The sequence below is a fragment of the Cherax quadricarinatus genome, chromosome 32 (genome assembly GCF_038502225.1).
Source record: "Cherax quadricarinatus isolate ZL_2023a chromosome 32, ASM3850222v1, whole genome shotgun sequence".
In the NCBI taxonomy this organism is placed as follows: Eukaryota; Metazoa; Arthropoda; class Malacostraca; order Decapoda; family Parastacidae; genus Cherax; species Cherax quadricarinatus.
This window is the reverse complement of record NC_091323.1, coordinates 35,680,262-35,706,593: the sequence shown is the minus strand read 5'-3', so window position 1 is coordinate 35,706,593 and position 26,332 is coordinate 35,680,262. Positions and strand designations below refer to the sequence as shown.

Genomic DNA, 26,332 nt, shown 5'->3' with positions numbered 1-26,332 from the left:
ATCGTTCCAGTCACGGTACTGAGACTATGAGTTAGTTGTGAATCGTTCCAGTCACGGTACTGAGACTGTGAGTTAGTTGTGAATCGTTCCAGTCACGGTACTGAGACTGTGAGTTAGTTGTGAATCGTTCCAGTCACGGTACTGAGACTGTGAGTTAGTTGTGAATCGTTCCAGTCACGGTACTGTGACTGTTGATTACAATCATAGCTACAGCCAACTTATCAAAGGTGTTCCACTTACAATAAAAATATTATGCACTCAGGTAGTAATAACAATAAGAATAATTATAATACTTATTGAATTTATTTATGACCTTGTTTTAGAATACATACGCCTTAAGAAAATACAACTTTCTTTAGCATTCCCATGTATTTGAATCGAAAGTAGGTAAGGAATAGAACAGGAAATACACATGCTTTCACTTGGGATATCAAACCAAAAAGGAATATTCATTACTCACATACAATGCCAGCACCGACATTCATTACGCATTCATCACATACACAGTACTAATAATCACACGCTCAAGCGCAATGTTCGTCAATTTTAACTCTAGTATTCAGTAATTAATATCAACATCATACTGTACGTCAGTTACAAGCTAAAACTTATGATAGAGGTCAGTGGTTTTTGTACACTATCCCGAGCTTGACAGCTTATGGTCATTTTTGGCAAAGTATGCCACTGGCAATTGTAGATGTCACGCATCTTCACTCATAAGACGGTGTCGCTCGGCAATCTGTGGGGCTGTTGAGACCTCCAGGTCTGGATGAAGGGGTTTGTTTGCTAGGCGAGCCGACAGCTCCTCCATCAGTGAGCTAAAGGCGATGAGTTCTACGTTTTTGCTTAGAAGGTAAAGCAAAAAGAAGTCTCCCACCTGAAGTTTCTTCGAAATAATGTCAAGGCCGTTCTTGTAGCGTAGTCTCGCCCTCTTCTGCAGCAAACCAGAACGGATGGTTGGTATGCAGAAGACCAGAAGACGGTAGACAAGTGCCAAGGTGCTGATGCCCGCTAGAATGACGAACCAAAACCACAAGAAGACATATATTTTCTCGTTGATGATGTTGAGGGCTAAAACGCACATGAGGTCGTGGGTCTCGATGGTTCCTGAAGGTCCATACATGTTAAAGTTGCACTTAGTAACTCTGGGAAAGACGACGATCATGGGGTCGGTCCGTTCCTCCTGGTTGGTCTCAGTGAAATACAGAACATCGATGCCGTACGTGAAGAACGTTCCTCCCAGGAACTTGTTCAGAAACCACATGTTGAACACCGAGTTGACTAAGTTGAGTAGCTCACAAAGAAAGAACTTGATCGCATAAAAATTGTGGTAGTGGATAGATGAGTAGAGGTAGTCGGCCAAGAGATAGATCTTGTCGTGGCGTTCATCTCTGCTCATGACTGGGATAGATAAACCCATCACTATAGACTCCAGCTTGCCTCCCTCCCACGTTCTCCATAGCCAGTGAGGAGCGTAGAACATTAGACCCTGTCAGAGATATTTATAAATCAATTCAACCGTGTAGACTATTTCCAAACACCACTGCAAATACAAGAGTATGAAAAGTATAGGAAAGAGAAGACCTCTAAAGACTAACACCAGTTAGCATTCAACAGAAATGGAATTTTGTATCTAAGCTATCACAGTATATGTATATTTATTCTGAATGAAAACTGAGATTTATTCTTGCATATAGACGAATAAATGCTTTACAAGGTAGCCGGAAACATTATTGAACTTATACAAATAAGTATGATGATAAAGTTTAATACGCAAAATATATTAAATAATGTATATTTTGTAGAGAAAAATACGGCTAATGAAAAATTATATAAAAAATAAAACCTATGGTGTATTAACTGTGTATATTACATTTCTTCTAATGTATTAATTGAGAATATTTCCCCTGGTTTATTAACTGAGTGTATTAACGAGTTAATGGAATTTAAAGCCTATCTACTACACTAGCGTCATTAATTAAGGCAAGAATTAAAATACTAGTGTAGCAAATTAGTATTATTTTTTTATTTGTATATTAAATGAGAGTAAATCTATTGTTGATATAATTGTGTAAGTTCCTTTATCTGTGGTGCTGCTGAGGGAAGCCACTGATAGATTATCACTGAACAATTTACTGAGTGCAGATTATATTGCTGACCTAACTGGCAATGTAGTTTGTGTTGTCCTCACTATCTGCAGTTTATATTCCTGACCTAACTCACTATATACTCATAGTTTATACTGCTGACCTAACTCACTCTAGTTTATACTGCTAACCTAACTCACAATAGTTTATAGTGCTGACCTAACTCACTCTAGTTTATAGTGCTGACCTAACTCACAATAGTTTATACTGCTGACCTAACTCACTCTAGTTTATACTGCTGACCTAACTCACTCTAGTTTATACTGCTGACCTAACTCACTCTAGTTTATACTGCTGACCTAACTCACTCTAGTTTATACCGCTGACCTAACTGGCAATGTAGTCTATGTTGTCCTCACTATCTGCAGTTTATATTCCTGACCTAACTCACTATATACTCATAGTTTATACTGCTGACCTAACTCACTCTAGTTTATACTGCTGACTTAACTCACAATAGTTTATACTGCTGACCTGACTCACTCTAGTTTATACTGCTGACCTAACTCACACTAGTTTATACTGCTGACCTAACTCACTATATACTCATAGTTTATACTGCTGACCTAACTCACAATAGTTTATACTGCTGACCTAACTCACTATATACTCATAGTTTATACTGCTGACCTAACTCACAATAGTTTATACTGCTGACCTAACTCACTATATACTCATAGTTTATACTGCTGACCTAACTCACAATAGTTTATACTGCTTACCTAACTCACTATATACTCATAGTTTATACTGCTAACCTAACTCACAATAGTTTATACTGCTGACCTAACTCACTATATACTCATAGTTTATACTGCTGACCTAACTCACAATAGTTTATACTGCTGACCTAACTCACTATATACTCATAGTTTATACTGCTGACCTAACTCACAATAGTTTATACTGCTTACCTAACTCACTATATACTCATAGTTTATACTGCTAACCTAACTCACAATAGTTTATACTGCTGACCTAACTCACTATATACTCATAGTTTATACTGCTGACCTAACTCACTATATACTCATAGTTTATACTTCTGACCTAACTCACAATAGTTTATACTGCTTACCTAACTCACTATATACTCATAGTTTATACTGCTGACCTAACTCACAATAGTTTATACTGCTGACCTAACTCACAATAGTTTATACTGCTGACCTAACTCACTATATACTCATAGTTTATACTGCTGACCTAACTCACAATAGTTTATACTGCTTACCTAACTCACTATATACTCATAGTTTATACTGCTAACCTAACTCACAATAGTTTATACTGCTGACCTAACTCACTATATACTCATAGTTTATACTGCTGACCTAACTCACAATAGTTTATACTGCTGACCTAACTCACTATATACTCATAGTTTATACTGCTGACCTAACTCACAATAGTTTATACTGCTGACCTAACTCACTATATACTCATAGTTTATACTGCTGACCTAACTCACAATAGTTTATACTGCTGACCTAACTCACAATAGTTTATACTGCTGACCTAACTCACAATAGTTTATACTGCTGACCTAACTCACTATATACTCATAGTTTATACTGCTGACCTAACTCACTATATACTCATAGTTTATACTGCTGACCTAACTCACTATATACTCATAGTTTATACTGCTGACCTAACTCACTATATACTCATAGTTTATACTGCTGACCTAACTCACTATATACTCATAGTTTATACTGCTGACCTAACTCACAATAGTTTATACTGCTGACCTAACTCACAATAGTTTATACTGCTGACCTAACTCACAATAGTTTATACTGCTGACCTAACTCACTATATACTCATAGTTTATACTGCTGACCTAACTCACAATAGTTTATACTGCTTACCTAACTCACTATATACTCATAGTTTATACTGCTGACCTAACTCACTCTAGTTTATACTGCTGACCTAACTCACTCTAGTTTATACTGCTGACCTAACTCACTCTAGTTTATACTGCTGACCTAACTCACTCTAGTTTATACTGCTGACCTAACTCACAATAGTTTATACTGCTGACCTAACTCATTATATACTCATAGTTTATACTGCTGACCTAACTCACAATAGTTTATACTGCTGACCTAACTCACTATATACTCATAGTTTATACTGCTGACCTAACTCACAATAGTTTATACTGCTGACCTAACTCACAATAGTTTATACTGCTGACCTAACTCACTATATACTCATAGTTTATACTGCTAACCTAACTCACAATAGTTTATACTGCTGACCTAACTCACTATATACTCATAGTTTATACTGCTGACCTAACTCACAATAGTTTATACTGCTGACCTAACTCACTATATACTCATAGTTTATACTGCTGACCTAACTCACAATAGTTTATACTGCTTACCTAACTCACTATATACTCATAGTTTATACTGCTGACCTAACTCACTCTAGTTTATACTGCTGACCTAACTCACTCTAGTTTATACTGCTGACCTAACTCACTCTAGTTTATACTGCTGACCTAACTCACTCTAGTTTATACTGCTGACCTAACTCACAATAGTTTATACTGCTGACCTAACTCATTATATACTCATAGTTTATACTGCTGACCTAACTCACAATAGTTTATACTGCTGACCTAACTCACTATATACTCATAGTTTATACTGCTGACCTAACTCACAATAGTTTATACTGCTGACCTAACTCACAATAGTTTATACTGCTGACCTAACTCATTATATACTCATAGTTTATACTGCTGACCTAACTCACAATAGTTTATACTGCTGACCTAACTCACTATATACTCATAGTTTATACTGCTGACCTAACTCACTCTAGTTTATACTGCTGACCTAACTCACTCTAGTTTATACTGCTGACCTAACTCACTCTAGTTTATACTGCTGACCTAACTCACTCTAGTTTATACTGCTGACCTAACTCACAATAGTTTATACTACTGACCTAACTCACAATAGTTTATACTGCTGACCTAACTCACTCTAGTTTATACTGCTGACCTAACTCACAATAGTTTATACTACTGACCTAACTCACAATAGTTTATACTGCTGACCTAACTCACTCTAGTTTATACTGCTGACCTAACTCACTCTAGTTTATACTGCTGACCTAACTCACAATAGTTTATACTACTGACCTAACTCACAATAGTTTATACTGCTGACCTAACACACTCTAGTTTATACTGCTGACCTAACTCACTCTAGTTTATACTGCTGACCTAACTCACTCTAGTTTATACCGCTGACCTAACTCACTCTAGTTTATACTGCTGACCTAACTCACTCTAGTTTATACTGCTGACCTAACTCACAATAGTTTATACTACTGACCTAACTTACAATAGTTTATACTGCTGACCTAACTCACTCTAGTTTATACTGCTGACCTAACTCACAATAGTTTATACTGCTGACCTAACTCACAATAGTTTATACTGCTGACCTAACTCACAATAGTTTATACTGCTGACCTAACTCACAATAGTTTATACTGCTGACCTAACTCACTCTAGTTTATACTGCTGACCTAACTCACTCTAGTTTATACTGCTGACCTTACTCACAATAGTTTATACTGCTGACCTAACTCACTCTAGTTTATACTGCTGACCTAACTCACAATAGTTTATACTGCTGACCTAACTCACAATAGTTTATACTGCTGACCTAACTCACCCTAGTTTATACTGCTGACCTAACTCACAATAGTTTATACTGCTGACCTAACTCACTCTAGTTTATGCTGCTGACCTAACTCACTCTAGTTTATACTGCTGACCTAACTCACAATAGTTTATACTGCTGACCTAACTCACTCTAGTTTATACTGCTGACCTAACTCACTCTAGTTTATACTGCTGACCTAACTCACAATAGTTTATACTGCTGACCTAACTCACTCTAGTTTATACTGCTGACCTAACTCACAATAGTTTATACTGCTGACCTCACTCACTCTAGTTTATGCTGCTGACCTAACTCACTCTAGTTTATACTGCTGACCTAACTCACAATAGTTTATACTGCTGACCTAACTCACCATAGTTTATACTGCTGACCTAACTCACAACAGTTTATACTGCTGACCTAACTCACAATAGTTTATACTGCTGACCTAACTCACAACAGTTTATACTGCTGACCTAACTCACAATAGTTTATACTGCTGACCTAACTCACTCTAGTTTATACTGCTGACCTAACTCACAATAGTTTATACTGCTGACCTAACTCACTCTAGTTTATACTGCTGACCTAACTCACAATAGTTTATACTGCTGACCTAACTCACAACAGTTTATACTGCTGACCTAACTCACAATAGTTTATACTGCTGACCTAAGTCACTCTAGTTTACACTGCTGACCTAACTCACAATATTTGACCCAACTAACTACATACAGTTTATACTGTCAATCTAACTCACTATATGAAGCTTCAACTTGCTGTTCGTGAAAGCCCGCCCTTAACCTCTGACCTGTCACAAAGTTAAACTCACATTTTCTATAGTCACCCCATAAAACATACACAAGTATCCTCAGCATCAATCAAACCTAATTCCACACATGTTGATATAAACTACAGAACAAACTTGTACACAACTTACCCCTTATAGTGTCCTTAGCTGCAGAAAATAATTAAAAACTAATGAAGTTTTATAGTTAAGATAGGTTTGCTTTGTTTTACAATTTTTACAGTTCGGGTAAAGCCAAAATATGTATACCAAAGTTTGCAAAATTCCAGTTGACTTACTATATAGGTGCATTTAATGATTAAGATAAATGAAATCAGTGCAAAACAACCACAGGGGGAAGTTGAATAACAGGCAGACGTTGAATAACTGACGGGGGGAAGTTGAATAACTGACGGGGGAAGTTGAATGACAGGGGGAAGTTGAATGACTGACAGGGGGAAGCTGAATGACAGGAGGAAGTTGAATGACTGACAGGGGAAAGCTGAATGACAGGAGGAAGTTGAATGACTGACAGGGGGAAGCTGAATGACAGGAGGAAGTTGAATGACTGACAGGGGGAAGCTGAATGACAGGAGGAAGTTGAATGACTGACAGGGGAAAGCTGAATGACAGGAGGAAGGTGAATGACTGACAGGGGGAAGTTGAATGACAGGAGGAAGTTGAATGACAGGAGGAAGCTGAATAAGCTGTCAATCAACTTCCCCCTCTGGTTGTTTTGCATCTGTCATCTCTCGTTTGCAAGTATTACATAAATGAAACAATATATGAACAAACATCAAAGTGTAGTAGACACTTGTCTATGTAGTGAGGAAACACACTTTGAGACTGTGTGAAAATGAACTTATATGAAGACAACAATTTTCTCTGAACATTTGTGTACAGGAAAATTGACCACTAAACTTAATATATATAATCTAACGCAATAGTTTTCGTGTGATTTTTTTTTCAACCTCAGTATTCAGACTTCCATTTTTTGCTGTTATACTTCTGTAACGGGAAACAAATGATAAAAAATGGGCTACATGGGGGGAGGGGGAATTTCTAAATTAAAATAGGACAAATCAAAGAGGGAGGTTATTCTTCCTTAAAGTGGAAATAAATGGTAAAAAAAGGCTACAAGGAGAGTTTCTAAATTAAAATAGGATGATAAATGAGAAAGGGAAGTTGATACCCACCTGGAGGAACAGGACGAATGGAACCCATTGGTAATATGCGTGGTACACGAGCTCATCAGAAGCTAAATGAGGACCTACTCCAGGGTACACTACTCCAGTACCTTGTGAAGTTATAATTTATTATTATTATTATTATTATTATTATTATTATTATTATTATTATTATTATTATTATTATTATTATTAGTCACAAAGCATTAATCCCGATAATTATATAACTCCTTTCCTCAATCATAATTAAGGGGATAGCAGCACCATTTCCTTGGATCAAGAGCTGGTCACCAAGATCACTGCATCCCACCGGGACTCTGTGATGCATCAGTATAAATTTAATCCTCCATTATATTACTGTACTACGGAATTCTTAGAATATGGGTAACTTAATCATTGTCCACAAAAAAAAGTTAAAAATACTTATGATTTTCTATGTAGGTTGGGTAAGTTAAGCATTACTACTCTACGCGAATTTTTAGCAAATTAAAGCTAGTTTACTTGATTAGTTTTAGTGCAAAATAAAAAAAAATCATGCTCGGGATTTGCATAATTAAACTGTATTACCTTAATGATCTTACAAATTTACCTTCATAAATGGAACATAGAAAAAGTTTTGTACATCGATACCATGCCTAACCCTTCTAGGGTAGGGTAGGTGCCTGAGCCCGAGCCTTTAGCTCATAAGACTGTTATTCCCATTAACCCCCTTGGGGCGGGGATGGCAGACCAGAGAGGCCTAACTTGTGGCTAGGCCTGGGGACAGTTGGTCCCAAAGATGAGGGGGTACTTGTACCTCCTCCCATGGGAGACTTAGGTCTCAGACACTCCCTAGAGAGGGAGCCAAGGCCGGGCCACCACTTGGAAAAGGCCCGGGCCGGGAGAATACCGGCGAATCTTTAATAGTAATAGTAATACATATGTTAGATCGACACCATGCCTAACCCTTCTAGGGTAGGGTAGGTGCCTGAGCCCGATCGACACCATGCCTAACCCTTCTAGGGTAGGGTAGGTGCCTGAGCCCGAGCTTACAGCTCACAAGACTGTCATTCCCATTCGCCCCCTTGGGGTGGGGATGACAGACCAGAGAGGCCTAGCTTGTGGCTAGGCCTGGGGACAGTTGGTCCCAAAGATGAGGAGGTACTTGTGCCTCCTCCCATGGGAGACTTAGGTCTCAGACACTCCCTAGAGAGGGAGCCAAGGCCGGGCCACCACTTGGAAAAGGCCCGGGCCGGGAGAATACCGGCTAATCTTTAATAATAATAATAATGCCTGAGCCCGAGCTTTTAGCTCATAAGACTGTCATTCCCATTTGCCCCCTTGGGGCGGGGATGGCAGACCAGAGAGGCCTAGCTTGTGGCTAGGCCTGGGGAAAGTTGGTCCCAAAGATGAGGAGGTACTTGTGCCTCCTCCCATGGGAGACTTAGGTCTCAGACACTCCCTAAAGAGAGAGCCAAGGCCGGGCCACCACTTGGACAAGGCCCGGGCCGGGAGAATACCGGCTAATCTTTAACTAACTAAAGTTTTGTACATCGACACCATGCCTAACCCTTCTAGGGTAGGGTAGGTGCCTGAGCCCGAGCTTTTAGCTCATAAGACTGTCATTCCCATTTGCCCCCTTGGGGCGGGGATGGCAGACCAGAGAGGCCTAGCTTGTGGCTAGGCCTGGGGACAGTTGGTCCCAAAGATGAGGAGGTGCTTGTACCTCCTCCCATGGGAGACTTAGGTCTCAGACACTCCTTAAAGAGGGAGCCAAGGCCGGGCCACCACTTGGACAAGGCCCGGGCCGGGAGAATACCGGCTAATCTTTAATAATAATAATAAAGTTTTGTAAAATCGACACCATGCCCAGCCCTTCTAGGGTAGGGTAGGTGCCTGAGGCTGCACTTGCAGCTCACAAGACTGTCATTCTCATTAGCCCCCTTGGGGCGGGGATGTCAGACCAGGGAGGTCTAGCTTGTGGCTAGGCCTGGGGACAGTTGGTCCCAAAGATGAGGAGGTACTTGTGCCTTCTCCCATGGGAGGTCTCAGACACTCCCTAAAGAGGGAGCCAAGGCCGGGCCACCACTTGGGAAAGGCCCGGGCCGGGAAAATACCGGCGAATCTTAAATAATAATAAATAAGTTTAGTAATTCATGTCGGTGATTGCATTTAAATCTTAGTTTTGCTTAGAATACCGTGAAGATGTACCTAATTATTCACTACACAAATGTACCTCACACAGAATGGAACTTATGACGATGTTTCGGTCCGACTTGGACCATTAACTAGTCAGAGGGGCGAAGCGGCTAGTTAATGGTCCAAGTCTGACCGAAACATCGTCATAAGCTGCACTCTCCTATGTGCGGGTTATTTGTGTGTTGTTCCAGTCACGGTATTGTGCCTTTGTGTTCTGTAAGGATTCACTACTAAGGAGTTTCCTTTATTTTCAGAAATGGATGTAAGCCGTAGTGTGGGTGAACAGTCATGTCGTTACTTGAAGGAAAAGCTCCAGGGAGATGGTATACAGAGAGTTGTACCTTTTTTCACTGTGTATTCACAGAGCACAGTTGTATAAACACATAGAATATGTGTAGGTTGATTGTTTCATGGGGGTTAAGTGCTATCAGTACACTAGGGCTATTAAGGCTGCAAGTAACTTGTTCACTACCAGACAAGAATGCTTAAAATAGTGATTAAATTCGCAGTATATATACGCTGAGGGAAATACACCTTTTTAGTGTGTATAACCTAGAGATTTCTCACATATGGGTACTCAGTGTATACATCCAGTGTGGTTCATTTAATCCCAATTGTAACGTATTCTTGACTTGTACTGGCTAAAATGCGGCCGCAGTGATGACCCTCTGTCGCGGTCGATAGACTTAACATCTGTCAAACTAAATTAACAAGTCGTACCTCTGCCGTAGCCTCTATGGATGTACTTTGGAAGGGTGAAGGTGGTATGGATCCAGCAGTAGGTATTTACCACCTTGTCTGGTAGCATAGGATGATCGCCATGGACACAACTGTTAAGTACCAGTCAGTGTTTAGTAGTCTAAATTATAGCAGTTAGTGATAAGCATGTTGGTATTGTTAGTTAATGCTGGTAGGCATAATCATAATATTTTTTTGTTAGAATTATTGTTAATACCAGTGTTGAAATAGAGGTTATAATTAATTTTAGTGTTAAATACATTATTATAGATGGACTTGATATTACTGTCTCTTATTATTATTTAATATTATCGTTCCTACTAATTATATTACTGATACTATATTAATTACAATGGTATAGTTGAAGTTACTGTTATTAAAGCTGCTGTTAAATTCAATATTAACAATATAATGATACTGCTAGAAATGAAGCTGCTGGGTTAGTAAATTATTATTGTTAGTAGTATTAAATTCATGGGGAAATGCTGTACCCTTCTGGGTCATATAGCACCTGGGAAATGGGAAGCAATTATGGTCGATCCAAGGAAGGGGAAGACGAGTCCAGTTCCTTGGATCAAGAGCCCCTCTCCAATATCAAGGCACCTCCCTCGCAGAGGGATTAAGTTGCTAATAATGATGCTGTTCTTAACTAATAATGCAGGCCTACTCAATGGGGTCTCTCACTAGGCTGACATAAAGCCTACTCAATGGGGGTCTCTCACTAGGCTGGCATAAAGCATACTCAATGGGGTCTCTCACTAGGCTGGCATAAAGCCTACTCAATGGGGGTCTCACTAGGTTGGCATAGAGTCTACTCAATGGGATCTCCCACTAGGCTGGCATAAAGCCTACTCACTTTATGGGTTCCCCAACAAGGCTGTTAGCAGTAACCAACATGCAGAAACAGAAGAGCATAGTGGCTGTCAGTCGGTAGTGAAGCTTGAAGACAGCACTGTCGATGTCAGCACAGTTCTTAACCTTAACAATCCCTCTCAGGCCAGACAGGAGCTCCACCAGCACCATCCTGACGCAGGTCTGCTGCTACGATACCTGCAACACCAGCAACTATGGTAATTACAATAATCAGAGCAGCCTATATAAGGAAAAAATAAGAGTTTATCATAGCACTGTACTTATAATAGGCTACCTTGAGAGAGAGAGAGAGAGAGAGAGAGAGAGAGAGAGAGAGAGAGAATAAACTACAGAGAAACAATGAGCCCTTATACAGCAGAATACACTTTCTCTTTGTGTTATTCTACACTGCTGGGAAAATTTGTCCACAGAGGTCTAAGAAAACTCATTAAAGAGGTTCGCCTTAACTATGTTAAGCAACTTTCCGACTACGGTGCTAATTACATGGACAACAGGAAGGAAAGTTTTGTCTTCTGACATATATACCTGGAGTGTATATATATAGTATATACATTATATATATACATTATATATATATATATATATATATATATATATATATATATATATATATATATATATATATATATATATATATATATATATATATATATATATATATATATATATATATATAGGGACCCTCATCCTCAGAGAAAAGAATAAATTTGCTTCGGGGAAACTCAAGGTTTTCCCTGAAGCTGTTTGAGAATTTTATCCTATCACCCCCTATATTTCAAGTATGTTTTATTTAAAGACAAAAATACATATACAAATATATATATATATATATATATATATATATATATATATATATATATATATATATATATATATATATATATATATATTTTTTTTTTTTTTTATTATCACACCGGCCGATTCCCACCAAGGCAGGGTGGCCCGAAAAAGAAAAACTTTCACCATCATTCACTCCATCACTGTCTTGCCAGAAGGGTGCTTTACACTACAGTTTTTAAACTGCAACATTAACACCCCTCCTTCAGAGTGCAGGCACTGTACTTCCCATCTCCAGGACTCAAGTCCGGCCTGCCGGTTTCCCTGAATCCCTTCATAAATGTTACTTTGCTCACACTCCAACAGCACGTCAAGTATTAAAAACCATTTGTCTCCATTCACTCCTATCAAACACGCTCAAGCATGCCTGCTGGAAGTCCAAGCCCCTCGCACACAAAACCTCCTTTACCCCCTCCCTCCAACCCTTCCTAGGCCGACCCCTACCCCGCCTTCCTTCCACTACAGACTGATACACTCTTGAAGTCATTCTGTTTCGCTCCATTCTCTCTACATGTCCGAACCACCTCAACAACCCTTCCTCAGCCCTCTGGACAACAGTTTTGGTAATCCCGCACCTCCTCCTAACTTCCAAACTACGAATTCTCTGCATTATATTCACACCACACATTGCCCTCAGACATGACATCTCCACTGCCTCCAGCCTTCTCCTCGCTGCAACATTCATCACCCACGCTTCACACCCATATAAGAGCGTTGGTAAAACTATACTCTCATACATTCCCCTCTTTGCCTCCAAGGACAAAGTTCTTTGTCTCCACAGACTCCTAAGTGCACCACTCACTCTTTTTCCCTCATCAATTCTATGATTCACCTCATCTTTCATAGACCCATCCGCTGACACGTCCACTCCCAAATATCTGAATACGTTCACCTCCTCCATACTCTCTCCCTCCAATCTGATATTCAATCTTTCATCACCTAATCTTTTTGTTATCCTCATAACCTTACTCTTTCCTGTATTCACCTTTAATTTTCTTCTTTTGCACACCCTACCAAATTCATCCACCAATCTCTGCAACTTCTCTTCAGAATCTCCCAAGAGCACAGTGTCATCAGCAAAGAGCAGCTGTGACAACTCCCACTTTGTGTGTGATTCTTTATCTTTTAACTCCACGCCTCTTGCCAAGACCCTCGCATTTACTTCTCTTACAACCCCATCTATAAATATATTAAACAACCACGGTGACATCACACATCCTTGTCTAAGGCCTACTTTTACTGGGAAAAAATTTCCCTCTTTCCTACATACTCTAACTTGAGCCTCACTATCCTCGTAAAAACTCTTCACTGCTTTCAGTAACCTACCTCCTACACCATACACTTGCAACATCTGCCACATTGCCCCCCTATCCACCCTGTCATACGCCTTTTCCAAATCCATAAATGCCACAAAGACCTCTTTAGCCTTATCTAAATACTGTTCACTTATATGTTTCACTGTAAACACCTGGTCCACACACCCCCTACCTTTCCTAAAGCCTCCTTGTTCATCTGCTATCCTATTCTCCGTCTTACTCTTAATTCTTTCAATTATAACTCTACCATACACTTTACCAGGTACACTCAACAGACTTATCCCCCTATAATTTTTGCACTCTCTTTTATCCCCTTTGCCTTTATACAAAGGAACTATGCATGCTCTCTGCCAATCCCTAGGTACCTTACCCTCTTCCATACATTTATTAAACAATTGCACCAACCACTCCAAAACTATATCCCCACCTGCTTTTAACATTTCTATCTTTATCCCATCAATCCCGGCTGCCTTACCCCCTTTCATTTTACCTACTGCCTCACGAACTTCCCCCACACTCACAACTGGCTCTTCCTCACTCCTACAAGATGTTATTCCTCCTTGCCCTATACACGAAATCACAGCTTCCCTATCTTCATCAACATTTAACAATTCCTCAAAATATTCCTTCCATCTTCCCAATACCTCTAACTCTCCATTTAATAACTCTCCTCTCCTATTTTTAACTGACAAATCCATTTGTTCTCTAGGCTTTCTTAACTTGTTAATCTCACTCCAAAACTTTTTCTTATTTTCAACAAAATTTGTTGATAACATCTCACCCACTCTCTCATTTGCTCTCTTTTTACATTGCTTCACCACTCTCTTAACCTCTCTCTTTTTCTCCATATACTCTTCCCTCCTTGCATCACTTCTACTTTGTAAAAACTTCTCATATGCTAACTTTTTCTCCCTTACTACTCTCTTTACATCATCATTCCACCAATCGCTCCTCTTCCCTCCTGCACCCACTTTCCTGTAACCACAAACTTCTGCTGAACACTCTAACACTACATTTTTAAACCTACCCCATACCTCTTCGACCCCATTGCCTATGCTCTCATTAGCCCATCTATCCTCCAATAGCTGTTTATATCTTACCCTAACTGCCTCCTCTTTTAGTTTATAAACCTTCACCTCTCTCTTCCCTGATGCTTCTATTCTCCTTGTATCCCATCTACCTTTTACTCTCAGTGTAGCTACAACTAGAAAGTGATCTGATATATCTGTGGCCCCTCTATAAACATGTACATCCTGAAGTCTACTCAACAGTCTTTTATCTACCAATACATAATCCAACAAACTACTGTCATTTCGCCCTACATCATATCGTGTATACTTATTTATCCTCTTTTTCTTAAAATATGTATTACCTATAACTAAACCCCTTTCTATACAAAGTTCAATCAAAGGGCTCCCATTATCATTTACACCTGGCACCCCAAACTTACCTACCACACCCTCTCTAAAAGTTTCTCCTACTTTAGCATTCAAGTCCCCTACCACAATTACTCTCTCACTTGGTTCAAAGGCTCCTATACATTCACTTAACATCTCCCAAAATCTCTCTCTCTCCTCTGCATTCCTCTCTTCTCCAGGTGCATACACGCTTATTATGACCCACTTCTCGCATCCAACCTTTACTTTAATCCACATAATTCTTGAATTTACACATTCATATTCTCTTTTCTCCTTCCATAACTGATCATTTAACATTACTGCTACCCCTTCCTTTGCTCTAACTCTCTCAGATACTCCAGATTTAATCCCATTTATTTCCCCCCACTGAAACTCTCCTACCCCCTTCAGCTTTGTTTCGCTTAGGGCCAGGACATCCAACTTCTTTTCATTCATAACATCAGCAATCATCTGTTTCTTGTCATCCGCACTACATCCACGCACATTTAAGCAACCCAGTTTTATAAAGTTTTTCTTCTTCTCTTTTTTAGTAATTGTATACAGGAGAAGGGGTTACTAGCCCATTGCTCCCGGCATTTTAGTCGCCTCATACGACACGCATGGCTTACGGAGGAAAGATTCTTTTCCACTTCCCCATGGACAATAGAAGAAATAAAAAAGAACAAGAGCTATTTAGAAAAAGGAGAAAAACCTAGATGTATGTATATATATATATGCATGTGCGTGTCTGTGAAGTGTGACCAAAGTGTTAGTAGGAGTAGCAAGATATCCCTGTTATCTTAGCGTGTTTATGAGACAGAAAAAGAAACCAGCAATCCTACCATCATGCAAAACAATTACAGGTTTTTGTTTCACAGTCATCTGGCAGGACGGTAGTCCTGCCAGATATATATATATATATATATATATATATATATATATACTGCCAAATATTATTTTACATATTAATTTACCTCACATATGTACCTGACTTAATTAATACTATAGTGTTTAAAGGAACGAACACGGAGAAGTGTATAATTTCTCACATCGACACCATGCCTAACCCTTCTAGGGTAGGGTAGGGTAGGGTAGGTGCCTGAGCCCGAGCCTTTAGCTCATAAGACTGTCATTCCCATTTGCCCCCTTGGGGCGGGGATGGCAGACCAGAGAGGCCTAGCTTGTGGCTAGGCCTGGGGACAGTTGGTCCCAAAGATGAGGAGGTACTTGTGCCTCCTCCCATGGGAGACTTAAGTCTCAGACACTCACTAAAGAGGGAGCCAAGGCCGGGCCACCACTTGGAAAAGGCCCGGGCCGGGAGAATACCGGCTAATCTTTAATAATAATAATAATAATTTCTCAGCATATATACGCTGAGTTTTTTTTTATCTCTGTTTTAGGGATTAAAGTATTCCTGACTCTTGGTGAACAGGTTATACATTATATTTTAATGGTTATAATTATAACCATAATTTTTAGAGGGGTGGACGGGTAAGCCAGAGGAAGGTCTCAGTCAGTTGACCAAAAGCTCCAGTGGGGGGTCATCATAATTAAGACCCAAGTAAGAAAACAATTATTCTGTTTCCTGACCACTCTTACCTAACGTGACCTTATACATCATACAACCTCGAAATTGTGCTCACATTGCAATCAGCTCTAATATTTACATATCTGGTCACCTTGCTGAGTGTCCCGTGATGGAAGTGAAGGACTCGGAAAATATTTTAATTTCTTCCCGGATCAAATCTAATTGTCTCCCATTCTCCAGGAACCATAGATCTCTGTGTATTTATTGCTTACCCATAGATATTATGATGCTCATCGCTTTAAGATATTATCATCGCTGTGTTTCTCTAGTTTCTGCCCAGATTTTGGATACACTACATTTTTTGTGTGTATATTGTTAAGATTTTGTTGTTGTTTGTAAAAAATGAGTCAAATATTTAAACTATTTTGTGCTTTATATGCAGTGAAAAGTTCCCACCTCTTAAAATGTTTCAGTGGTGTAAGGGATTTTAATGGTGGTTGAAGATGGTTCTCATACTCATGTCCAAAACTGTGGAATAATAATAAAAAAAGATGCATTGTTTCCAGATGGCAATGAATAAAATTTACATTTATATCTTTCTGTATTAATAGCTGTGGGCTGCTAGCTTAGTGTGTCCCAGCCTTTATCTGGCTATTGTTGTGTCTGTTAGTTTTATGGCTTCTATGTTTCCACACTTCCCAGCTATTTTTCCAATAGTTCAAGAATGTGTTGATGAGCACTTTTTTTGTGAAAGTAGTTTTCAGTGTGATTTTGTGAGTTGTATGTGATAGCTTTCAATGATTTTCCGTGTTATATGAAGTAGTTTTTCACAGTGATTTTCCGTGTTATATGAAGTAGATTTTCACAGTGATTTTCCGTGTTATATGAAGTAGATTTTCACAGTGATTTTCCGTGTTATATGAAGTAGATTTTCACAGTGATTTTCCGTGTTATATAAAGTAGATTTTCACAGTGATTTTCCGTGTTATATAAAGTAGATTTTCACAGTGATTTTCCGTGTTATATGAAGTAGATTTTCACAGTGATTTTCCGTGTTATATGAAGTAGATTTTCACAGTGATTTTCCGTGCTATATGAAGTAGTTTTTCACAGTGATTTTCCGTGTTATATGAAGTAGTTTTTCACAGTGATTTTCCGTGTTATATGAAGTAGATTTTCACAGTGATTTTCCGTGTTATATGAAGTAGTTTTTCACAGTGATTTTCCGTGTTATATGAAATAGTTTTTCAGTTATTTTCCGTGTTATATGAAGTAGATTTTCACAGTGATTTTCCGTGTTATATGAAATAGTTTTTCAGTTATTTTTCCGTGTTATATGAAATAGTTTTCAGAGTGATTTTGCGTGTTATGTAAAATTAGAAAGTTGTGCAGTAAGTGCTGGATTGTGCATCGCCTTGGCTAACTCATCAACTATTTTATTGTATAATATCCCGCAATGTGCGGGTACCCATTGTATTAATGTTGAATCCTTTGGAATGGTGTTATGTAGGGACATAAGACAGGGGTATAGAGGGTCATGGAAGTTTTGGAGTGATGTGTAGGAGTTTCGCTTGCACTTTTGCAGTCGTCTTAAAGCGTAAAGTTGACAACTTTCAGTGTTATTAATTAGTGCTAGGGCTCGCTGAGTCCAATACAGCTCAGCTACGACTACTGGTTCATACGTTGGATTGCGCGTGGCCGGCAGTTAACAGCCTGGTTGATCAGGCCCAGACCCACCGTGAAGCTTGATCATGGACCAGGCCGACGAAGGCAAGGAATCCCCGACGCGGATTTTACAGAGGGTTAATTATTGTTGAAGATTCTTGATCTGGCCGTATAAACTTTACTATTATGCTGGGATGAAAATTGTCTTGTGGATGTAACGGGACTTTGTACTTCTCTGGTGTAAAATTCAAATTGTGTATCTCTAAAGTAAGTGAGTGATACAGAGTATGTAAGAGAACACCGTGATGCCGCATCCATTATAAGTATAAACAGAATATCCAGAAATTTAACACTACGAGGCTTGAGGAGCCAACACCACGCTCAGTTACCAGCTTCTTAGGACGACGATGCATGTAAGAGAAATACCGTGATGTCGCATCCATTATAACAATATCCAGAAACCTGACCCTACGAGGCTTGACGGACCAACACTATGCTGGGTTACCGGCTTTGTTAAGGACGACAATGCAAGGTTCTTGTGTTGGTAAAATGTCATGTGGTGTGTGGGTGATGTGACCCCAGATATAAACAGATGACAGAAGCTTATCTTGCTCGGCTGCACCTGCATCCTGACCACTGTACACCCTCCTAACTTGTCTGTTTCCCGTATTATTCTGGACATGCTCCTTACACCTAATTTGAGCATGTATACCCAGAGGGTGTTCGTGGGCCAACGCCCCTGAACACCATCCATGACCAGGCTCGGCGGTGGATCGGGGCCTGATCAACCAGGCTGTTACTGCCGATGTGTTCTCACACTTAGACATAGTTACTCATAATTTGGACGTGTACTTATTATGTGGGCGTAAGTAATTATAATTTGGGAATGGGTTTGAGAAAGACCTGTCTAGTATGGGTCAGTAGGCCTGCTGCAGTGGTCCTCCTTTCTTATGCTCTTATTTTGGTCATGTATGCTTACTGTATATATATTGAGGTAACATGTATTCATAATTTGGAAACGGGTCCCCATAACTAGAACGTTAGTACTCATAACTTATACATGATTTCTACTACTCTGAATATGGATACCCATGAACACTGGTAATCACAAAATGGAAAGGAAAAGTCAAATACATTACAACATGTATTTAGGCTCTCTAAACCACTGTTGAAACTAAATGTGTAGGCTGCAATTCAATCCACAATGACAGGGCTACGAGGCTGCTCTGGTTGTCTTGATGCCTCGAATTTTCTTGTGGGATACTTAGAATGGTCTTGTCAGCGTCTCCCTGGTGGTTCTCTGCCTTGTTTGTTTAAATGAAGCGCTAAACCCGTGTGGGGATCATTCAGAGCTGAGTAGTGGTGGAGGCCCACTCCTGCGTCCGCTATAATCATTTGACGGACGTGCTGCTGAAGTCAGTCAAGCTGAAACAGCAGTAGTATAATCAACGACCTGAAGGAGTCGCAGGCGATGCTGGAGGTACCACTGACCTTATGGATGGAGCTTAGTGATCCCGGTCCCAGTGGAGGTAAGTTTATTTAGGCATAGGTACACCTAAATAGTTACACAAATCATACATAGTAACGCATGTGTAAATTACCTAGGATAACTCCCCCCGAAAAAAGTCAAGCGAAGAGTCTAATCACTAAAATGTCTACTAACGTAAACTCTCGGTGTATATAAACTGAAAGATTCACATGTATGAGTGTATATACACAGTTACACGACTATCGGTGCATATAGGCTGAGTTACACCTCTCAGCGTATATAAACCGAGATATATACCCATACAACCATTGGGACCCAATGGGTGTTTATGCAGGAGGGGAGGGATGCAGGGAGTACAGGAGGGGAGGGATGCAGGGAGCACAGGAGTGGAGGGATGCAGGGAGCACAGGAGTGGAGGGATGCAGGGAGGAAAGGTACTTAATTAAGTCACTTAACTCTCCCCATCCACATAACAGTATCCTTCACTGTATCCTGTTTGAGGGGTAGATAATTTATATCCTGTTCTGCCTTATATATATATATATATATATATATATATATATATATATATATATATATATAGTTTAGAATTCGCAGAACAGGAGAAATATTCACAAACACTAATCTCAGGCCGAAGGAGACTCGAACCTACGAACCTTGAAACAAAGTACGCAGTGCTCCACCACGGTACCACACTGGTCCAGTACCTTGACGCCCAGCTAACTGGACCAGTGTGGTACGGTGGTAGAGCACTGCGTACCTTGTTCCAAGGTTCGTAGGTTCGAGTCTCCGGCCTGAGATTAGTAACTGATGCGGAAGGGGTTACTAGCCCTTTGCTCCCAGCATTTTATTCGCTTCTTACTATACGCTATTATTATATTACGGCTATATCAGAGTACACTGAGACTGGGGGAACAAGAGCTACATCTCCACTTGTGTTGGTGGTGTTGGAACAGACACACTACTCAGTAAGCTTAGCTTCCTCACACCTTCCAGTCGTATGTTGATACTAGCCGGGAGATATTTGTTATTTGAGGTAAGCAGAGGGCTTCTTGGTGTCGGGGAGTGAGGATTAGTGTTGTATGCAGGTGGAGGTAAGAATGGAGGCACCAGCAGCAGCACAAGGGATGCCTGTACTCCTTCAAGTGAAAGGTCAAGTGGGTTGAGTGGGCAGGGTTGAAGGGGAGGGTGAGGTGTAGTGTGTAGGTGCAGGATTGAGAGAGCGGTTTATTTTAATTTAGATACACCAGTAATGTGCTGCTACCCTATTTTTATATAATATTTACAAAGTGGGAACAAAAATTATATAGCACAAGTGTGGGAGATGCTGGGAAGGGAGGATGAGTGTGGGAGAGGTTTATGGAGGAATTAAGAACTTCTGTCAGATTAACATCTGCGAGAATGCTACTAAATATCACCAAAGTAGTTTACTGTCAAGCTGTTGTTAAATTCACTGCTCTCTTGAAAAAATGGTTAATGATGTTCCATTAGGAAGGGATGGAGGGAATAGGAGGACGAGTGTTGGAGAAGCTAGGAAAGGAAGTAGAAAGAGAGGGGGAGGGGATGAGACAAGGGGTGGGAGAGTGATAGTTTAGGAGAGGCTGGGGAGGAACAGAGGGAGAGAGAGGCTAGGGAGAGAAAGAGGAAGTGGCTAGGGTGGGATAATATGGGGGAGGGAGAGGCTTGGGAAGGACGGTGACAGGGAGGGTGGGTGGGCATGAAAGGGGAATTTTGGCACAAATTTTATTTTCAAAACTTAAATGTTACAAAATTCTGGACATTTTTACTCAAAAGTCCACAAAGTGGCCTTTGATCTTAAACAAAGTCTCCACACTTGCTATAGTGAACATTTCTGGCAGGATAAAAACAAGAATCTGAAAGTACTTGCCACTGTATAGTTGAAGTTAGTTCATTTGAATACTAAGTTTAATATAATTAGGCGTCTGCAATAATAGTAAATGTAATAATTACTTTAGGTAACTTTGAATATTAAATAGCAGCGTTAATATGAAAGGAGGTTAAAACAAAACTGATGACAGTTTTATCTAAAATTATTGGTGATTAAGACACATGTGCAACAGTTGAGTATCTTTATTGTTGAAACGTTTCGTCAACACAGTAGAGTTCTTCAGTTAAACACAGAGGCAGCAGGTGCAGTAGAGAAATGAGAAATAATATTTGAGGTGGTCAGTCTCTTCGCCTTTCGATTATCGTTCCAGATCATGGAGCTAAACTCTTATCCAGGCTGAAGGACTGACCACCTCAAATACTATTTCTCCAAGGTTGATGGACTGATTACATCATCTTCAAATCATTATTACACCTGCTGCTTTTATATATGACTGAAGAAGTCTACTGTGTAGGCGAAACGTTTCAACAATAAAGATACCCAACTGCTGTACATGTGTCTTAATTATGTAGTCGGTATTTTCTACCATTTTCAACATAAAATTATTGGTGAGGAAGTTAGAGTTGTGACAAGAACTATATGTTGCATTAGATATAATTGACATTTATATTCGATCTACGTAAAATTACATCAAGTTCTAGAGTTTTTTAAACAATATTTTCAAGCAATTGACAGTTCTGTTAGGAAGCGCTTTGTTATAAGCCTAGTATATGCATGGAGTTCCTATATACTATAGTGACTTGTGAATGGGCCAGGTTGGACCAAAACGTCGTCAAAAGCTTTTCTCACTCCTATTTGTGGGTTATTTATGGTTCCAGTCACAGTACTGTGCTCTTTTGTTCTTTATGAAGTTCCTACTTAAAGTAAAAGGACACAAGTGCAACTAATGTGACATTTATTGTGGCAACGTTTCGCTCTCCAGGAGCTTTATCAAGCCATTACAAACAATTGTCGGTAATTCTACCAACTTTATTACAAGTTCCTACTTAGGTGAGTCGATTGTGTGGGATAGCAGAGATATTTCTCGTGTGGGGCTTAATTCTATTGTAATTCGCTAATAAACGTTTGAAAACTGGGTTTAATAGCTTTTTGAGTATCATGTACATATAGGATGCACAGTAGGAAGTGTGGATTTTTTTTTATGTCGAATAAACTTTTAAAGTGAGACTGTATGTTGTCCATGTTGACCATTCTAATGTCAGGTTTTTATTGAGTTACAATATATTTGTGATTTGTTGTTGTATATCCGCATGCAAATGTACCATAAATGAAGATTTAGATTAGATTTTGTCGCCCATGTGTCGCCCATGGTCCCAAATCTGCACACAGAAATCACTCCCTACGAAAGTAAAAGACTGGGCAGGCGATGCAAAATGCCGCCAATAAAAAGTAGGGGCGCCATTGGTACACTAAGAGAAAACACCATAAGTGTCCGGGGCCCAAAACTGTTCAACAGCCTCCCATCAAGCATTAGGGGAATTGTCAATAAACCCCTGGCTGCCTTCAAGAGAGAGCTGGACAGATACCTAAAGTCAGTGCCGGATCAGCCGGGCTGTGGCTCGTACGTCGGACTGCGTGCGGCCAGCAGTAACAGCCTAGTTGATCAGGCCCTGATCCATCGGGAGGCCTGGTCATGGACCGGGCCGCGGGGGCGTTGATCCCCGGAATAACCTCCAGGTAACCCCATCATATCCATCCTGTGGAGAGCAGCACGAGAGCACAATGGATACCCAAAATACTTTGGAACTAGGCCCCAAAAAAGTTAGCTGGCGTACATCTGGATATACATATCTACAGATTATGTATTATATCTGATGCAAGCAAGGGAACCTGAAGAGCAGTCATCTCTACGTAGTAAGTTCTGAGTATTGTGGATGACTGTACTCACTCTATTGCGCAAAATAGTTGAGAGTTCTTCACAATGTATATATTGTGTGTCTGGACGAAATATACATCTGCGGTCTCAAATCTGAATAAATCTCGTCCCACAGGCGCTGTATGATCTATAAGTTTAGTGTTCAACGGGAATATAATAATAATAATAATAATAATAATAATAATAATAATAATAATAATAATAATAATAATAATAATAATAATAATAATAATAATAATAATAATAATAATAATAATAATAATAATTATTATTATTATTATTATTATTATTATTATTATTATTATTATTATTATTATTATTATGCAGGCACATTAGGATATTTGCTTAATATGTCTGGTATCTTATTTTCGTTAATAAAATATCTTGACATTATCACATAGATTATTAAAGTATCTAATATGTCTCAATAAATGAACAATCAAGCAGTACAATATTCAATAAAGTAACCATAAGGTTTGACACATACTTTACATTTAGTCTGATCATTATCTATGTGTACACCAGTACATATAGATTAGCCTAAGCCTGGCTAATGCCGCATTAGCCATTGCAAGTTGCGGTAAGCAACTTACAATGTGAACCGACTGATGCCGTTCCTCCAAGATCACCCACCAGGCTTGGGATGAGACATGTGCAGTGAGGAATGAGGTGGTGATGTATAGCAGTATACTGTAACCCTCTCCGAGGTAACTTTATACGACTCTTGTAAATATTCTAGCTAGTGTATGCATTACCAGGCTGTGAATCAAGTGTGTTAATAACTAGCTTAAATAGTCAACAAGGCGTGTTAAAATTATTTTACTGAGACAACGTTTCGGTTTGTGTTCAGCTTTATTAAATCAATAAAACTGTTCTGCAGTGTTCATTCTTGCTGGCAAGACGACATTTAAGTGCTTTCATAGTTCTGCAAATCAAAAATCCTTTAGTATAAAAGCATTACGGGTTGTCGAGTGATTAAGGCTCGTGCGAGGGGATTGTCCTGGCGAATATTATCGGTAAATGAGTATCAAAGCAACCCCATTTCCTTCAAAGAGTGAAGTGCAACCTGATTTCCGTCCCTTCCTTCAAAGAAAGAGTAAAGTAATACCAGCTTCTAACTACATCAAGACATAAACATATCTCCATGCATATATCCTTGATGTTAACATAAGCGGCCAAGGGTGTGTCAACAGGGTGTGTGTAAACAGGTTTGACTAAGGTCACTCAGGGTGCACATCTCCACTACCACCATCTAGCTCTCCCACTACATATAACCCTCATAACTGATAAACACACAATAAACGCCCTATTTTCAAAGCTTTACTCTAAAACATACGGGATAACAGGTATATCTAGCTTGTGCTACTGGGTCACTTGCCATGTTCCTTCCTTAAGTGAATGTGACCTGACCTGACTAGGTTGGGGCATTGGCTTAAGCTGGTGGGAGACTTGGACCTGCCTTGCATGGGCCAGTAGGTCTGCTGCAGTGTTCCTTCTTTCTTATGTTCTACTTACACATAGGTCACACTGCACATGTACACGCCATCTGGGGTTTCTTCTATGTTCTTAATAGTTCTTGTTCTTTGTCTCCTCTTATTTCCATGGGGAAGTGGAACAGAATTCTTCCTCCGTAAGCCATGCGTGTCGTAAGAGGCAATTAAAATGCCGGGAGCAAGGGGCTAGTAACCCCTTCTCCTGTATACATTACTACTCTAAAATGATGTATAATAATTACTTCTAAGCAAATAAAGTCTCAGAAGACGTTCAATATTCCTTCACTGCGAGTGTTATCAGACGTTATGATAATTTAGTATCAATAAAAATCCTAAGGGTTATAATCATAACCATAATTTTTAAAGGGGTGGAGGGGTAAGCCAGTGGAAGGCCTCGGTCAGATGATCAAAAGTTCCAGCTGTGGGTCGTCACATGACTAAGACCCGCGTCAGGAAACACTTGTCCTGTTTCCTGACAAAACAAACCTAACCTTAATCTGTATGTGGACTATGGTGGAATTTAATGCCCGTGTCATGCCTGCAACATATACCTAGGTGAGGTAAGACTCGCCAAGAAACAGGACAAGTGTTTCCTGACGCGGGTGTTAGTCAGATAATGACCCACAGCTTAAACTTTTGGTCATCTGGCCTTTAAAAATTAAGGCCATTTGAAAATTAAGTTTATGTTATTAGTTAACATACATCTGTTTACTTCTGCATTTATAACTGATAACGTATCCAGTTAATTATATAGTTCATATAGTATTTATCCAGCAACAAAAAAATTAAAAGCATTTTACCTAGGTAATTTTTTTAGATAATCTTATAATATAGATTTAAATATTTATCGGCACTTGCAACGAGGGCAGTTACGAAAATTATCCATACAATTACGAGGCTTCCAACATCTATTGCAAAATATCAGGATATATAACGAACAAGAAGGCACATTACCAATACTGGAACAATACAGGATATATATAGGTATATACCGTAAGAGATAAATTTAATCCTTATTTAAGGAGTAAAGTATTCTTGACTGGTGATGAAAAGGTTATATGCAGCTAAATGACGCGCATGTAGTCGATAGGCTTGAAACCCTATTAATTATACAGGGTATATACACAGGTTTATTTCTCTCAGCGTATATATGCTGAAAGTTTACTCTAACCCCTGTTGACAGAGGCAGAAGGGAAGGAACAGTGACAGGCAGA

The 26,332-nt window shown here is 39.5% G+C and overlaps 1 protein-coding gene across 6 annotated transcripts in view; it reads right to left on the bottom strand.

Moving 5' to 3' along the window:
• Positions 1-281: 281 nt before the first annotated feature.
• Positions 282-26,332, bottom strand: part of LOC128690111 (innexin inx2-like) — a 103,169-nt gene continuing 77,118 nt past the window's right edge. For all 6 annotated transcript variants that reach the window (XM_070090685.1, XM_070090686.1, XM_070090688.1 and 3 more), the window contains 4 exons: positions 11,592-11,785; positions 10,718-10,827; positions 7,829-7,929; positions 282-1,489 (listed from right to left, as the gene is read on the bottom strand). In XM_070090685.1, coding sequence (XP_069946786.1) covers positions 701-1,489; positions 7,829-7,929; positions 10,718-10,827; positions 11,592-11,758 — 1,167 coding nt within the window. In that variant the 5' untranslated portion in view covers positions 11,759-11,785 and the 3' untranslated portion in view covers positions 282-700. The remainder of the gene's footprint in view (positions 1,490-7,828; positions 7,930-10,717; positions 10,828-11,591; positions 11,786-26,332) is intronic.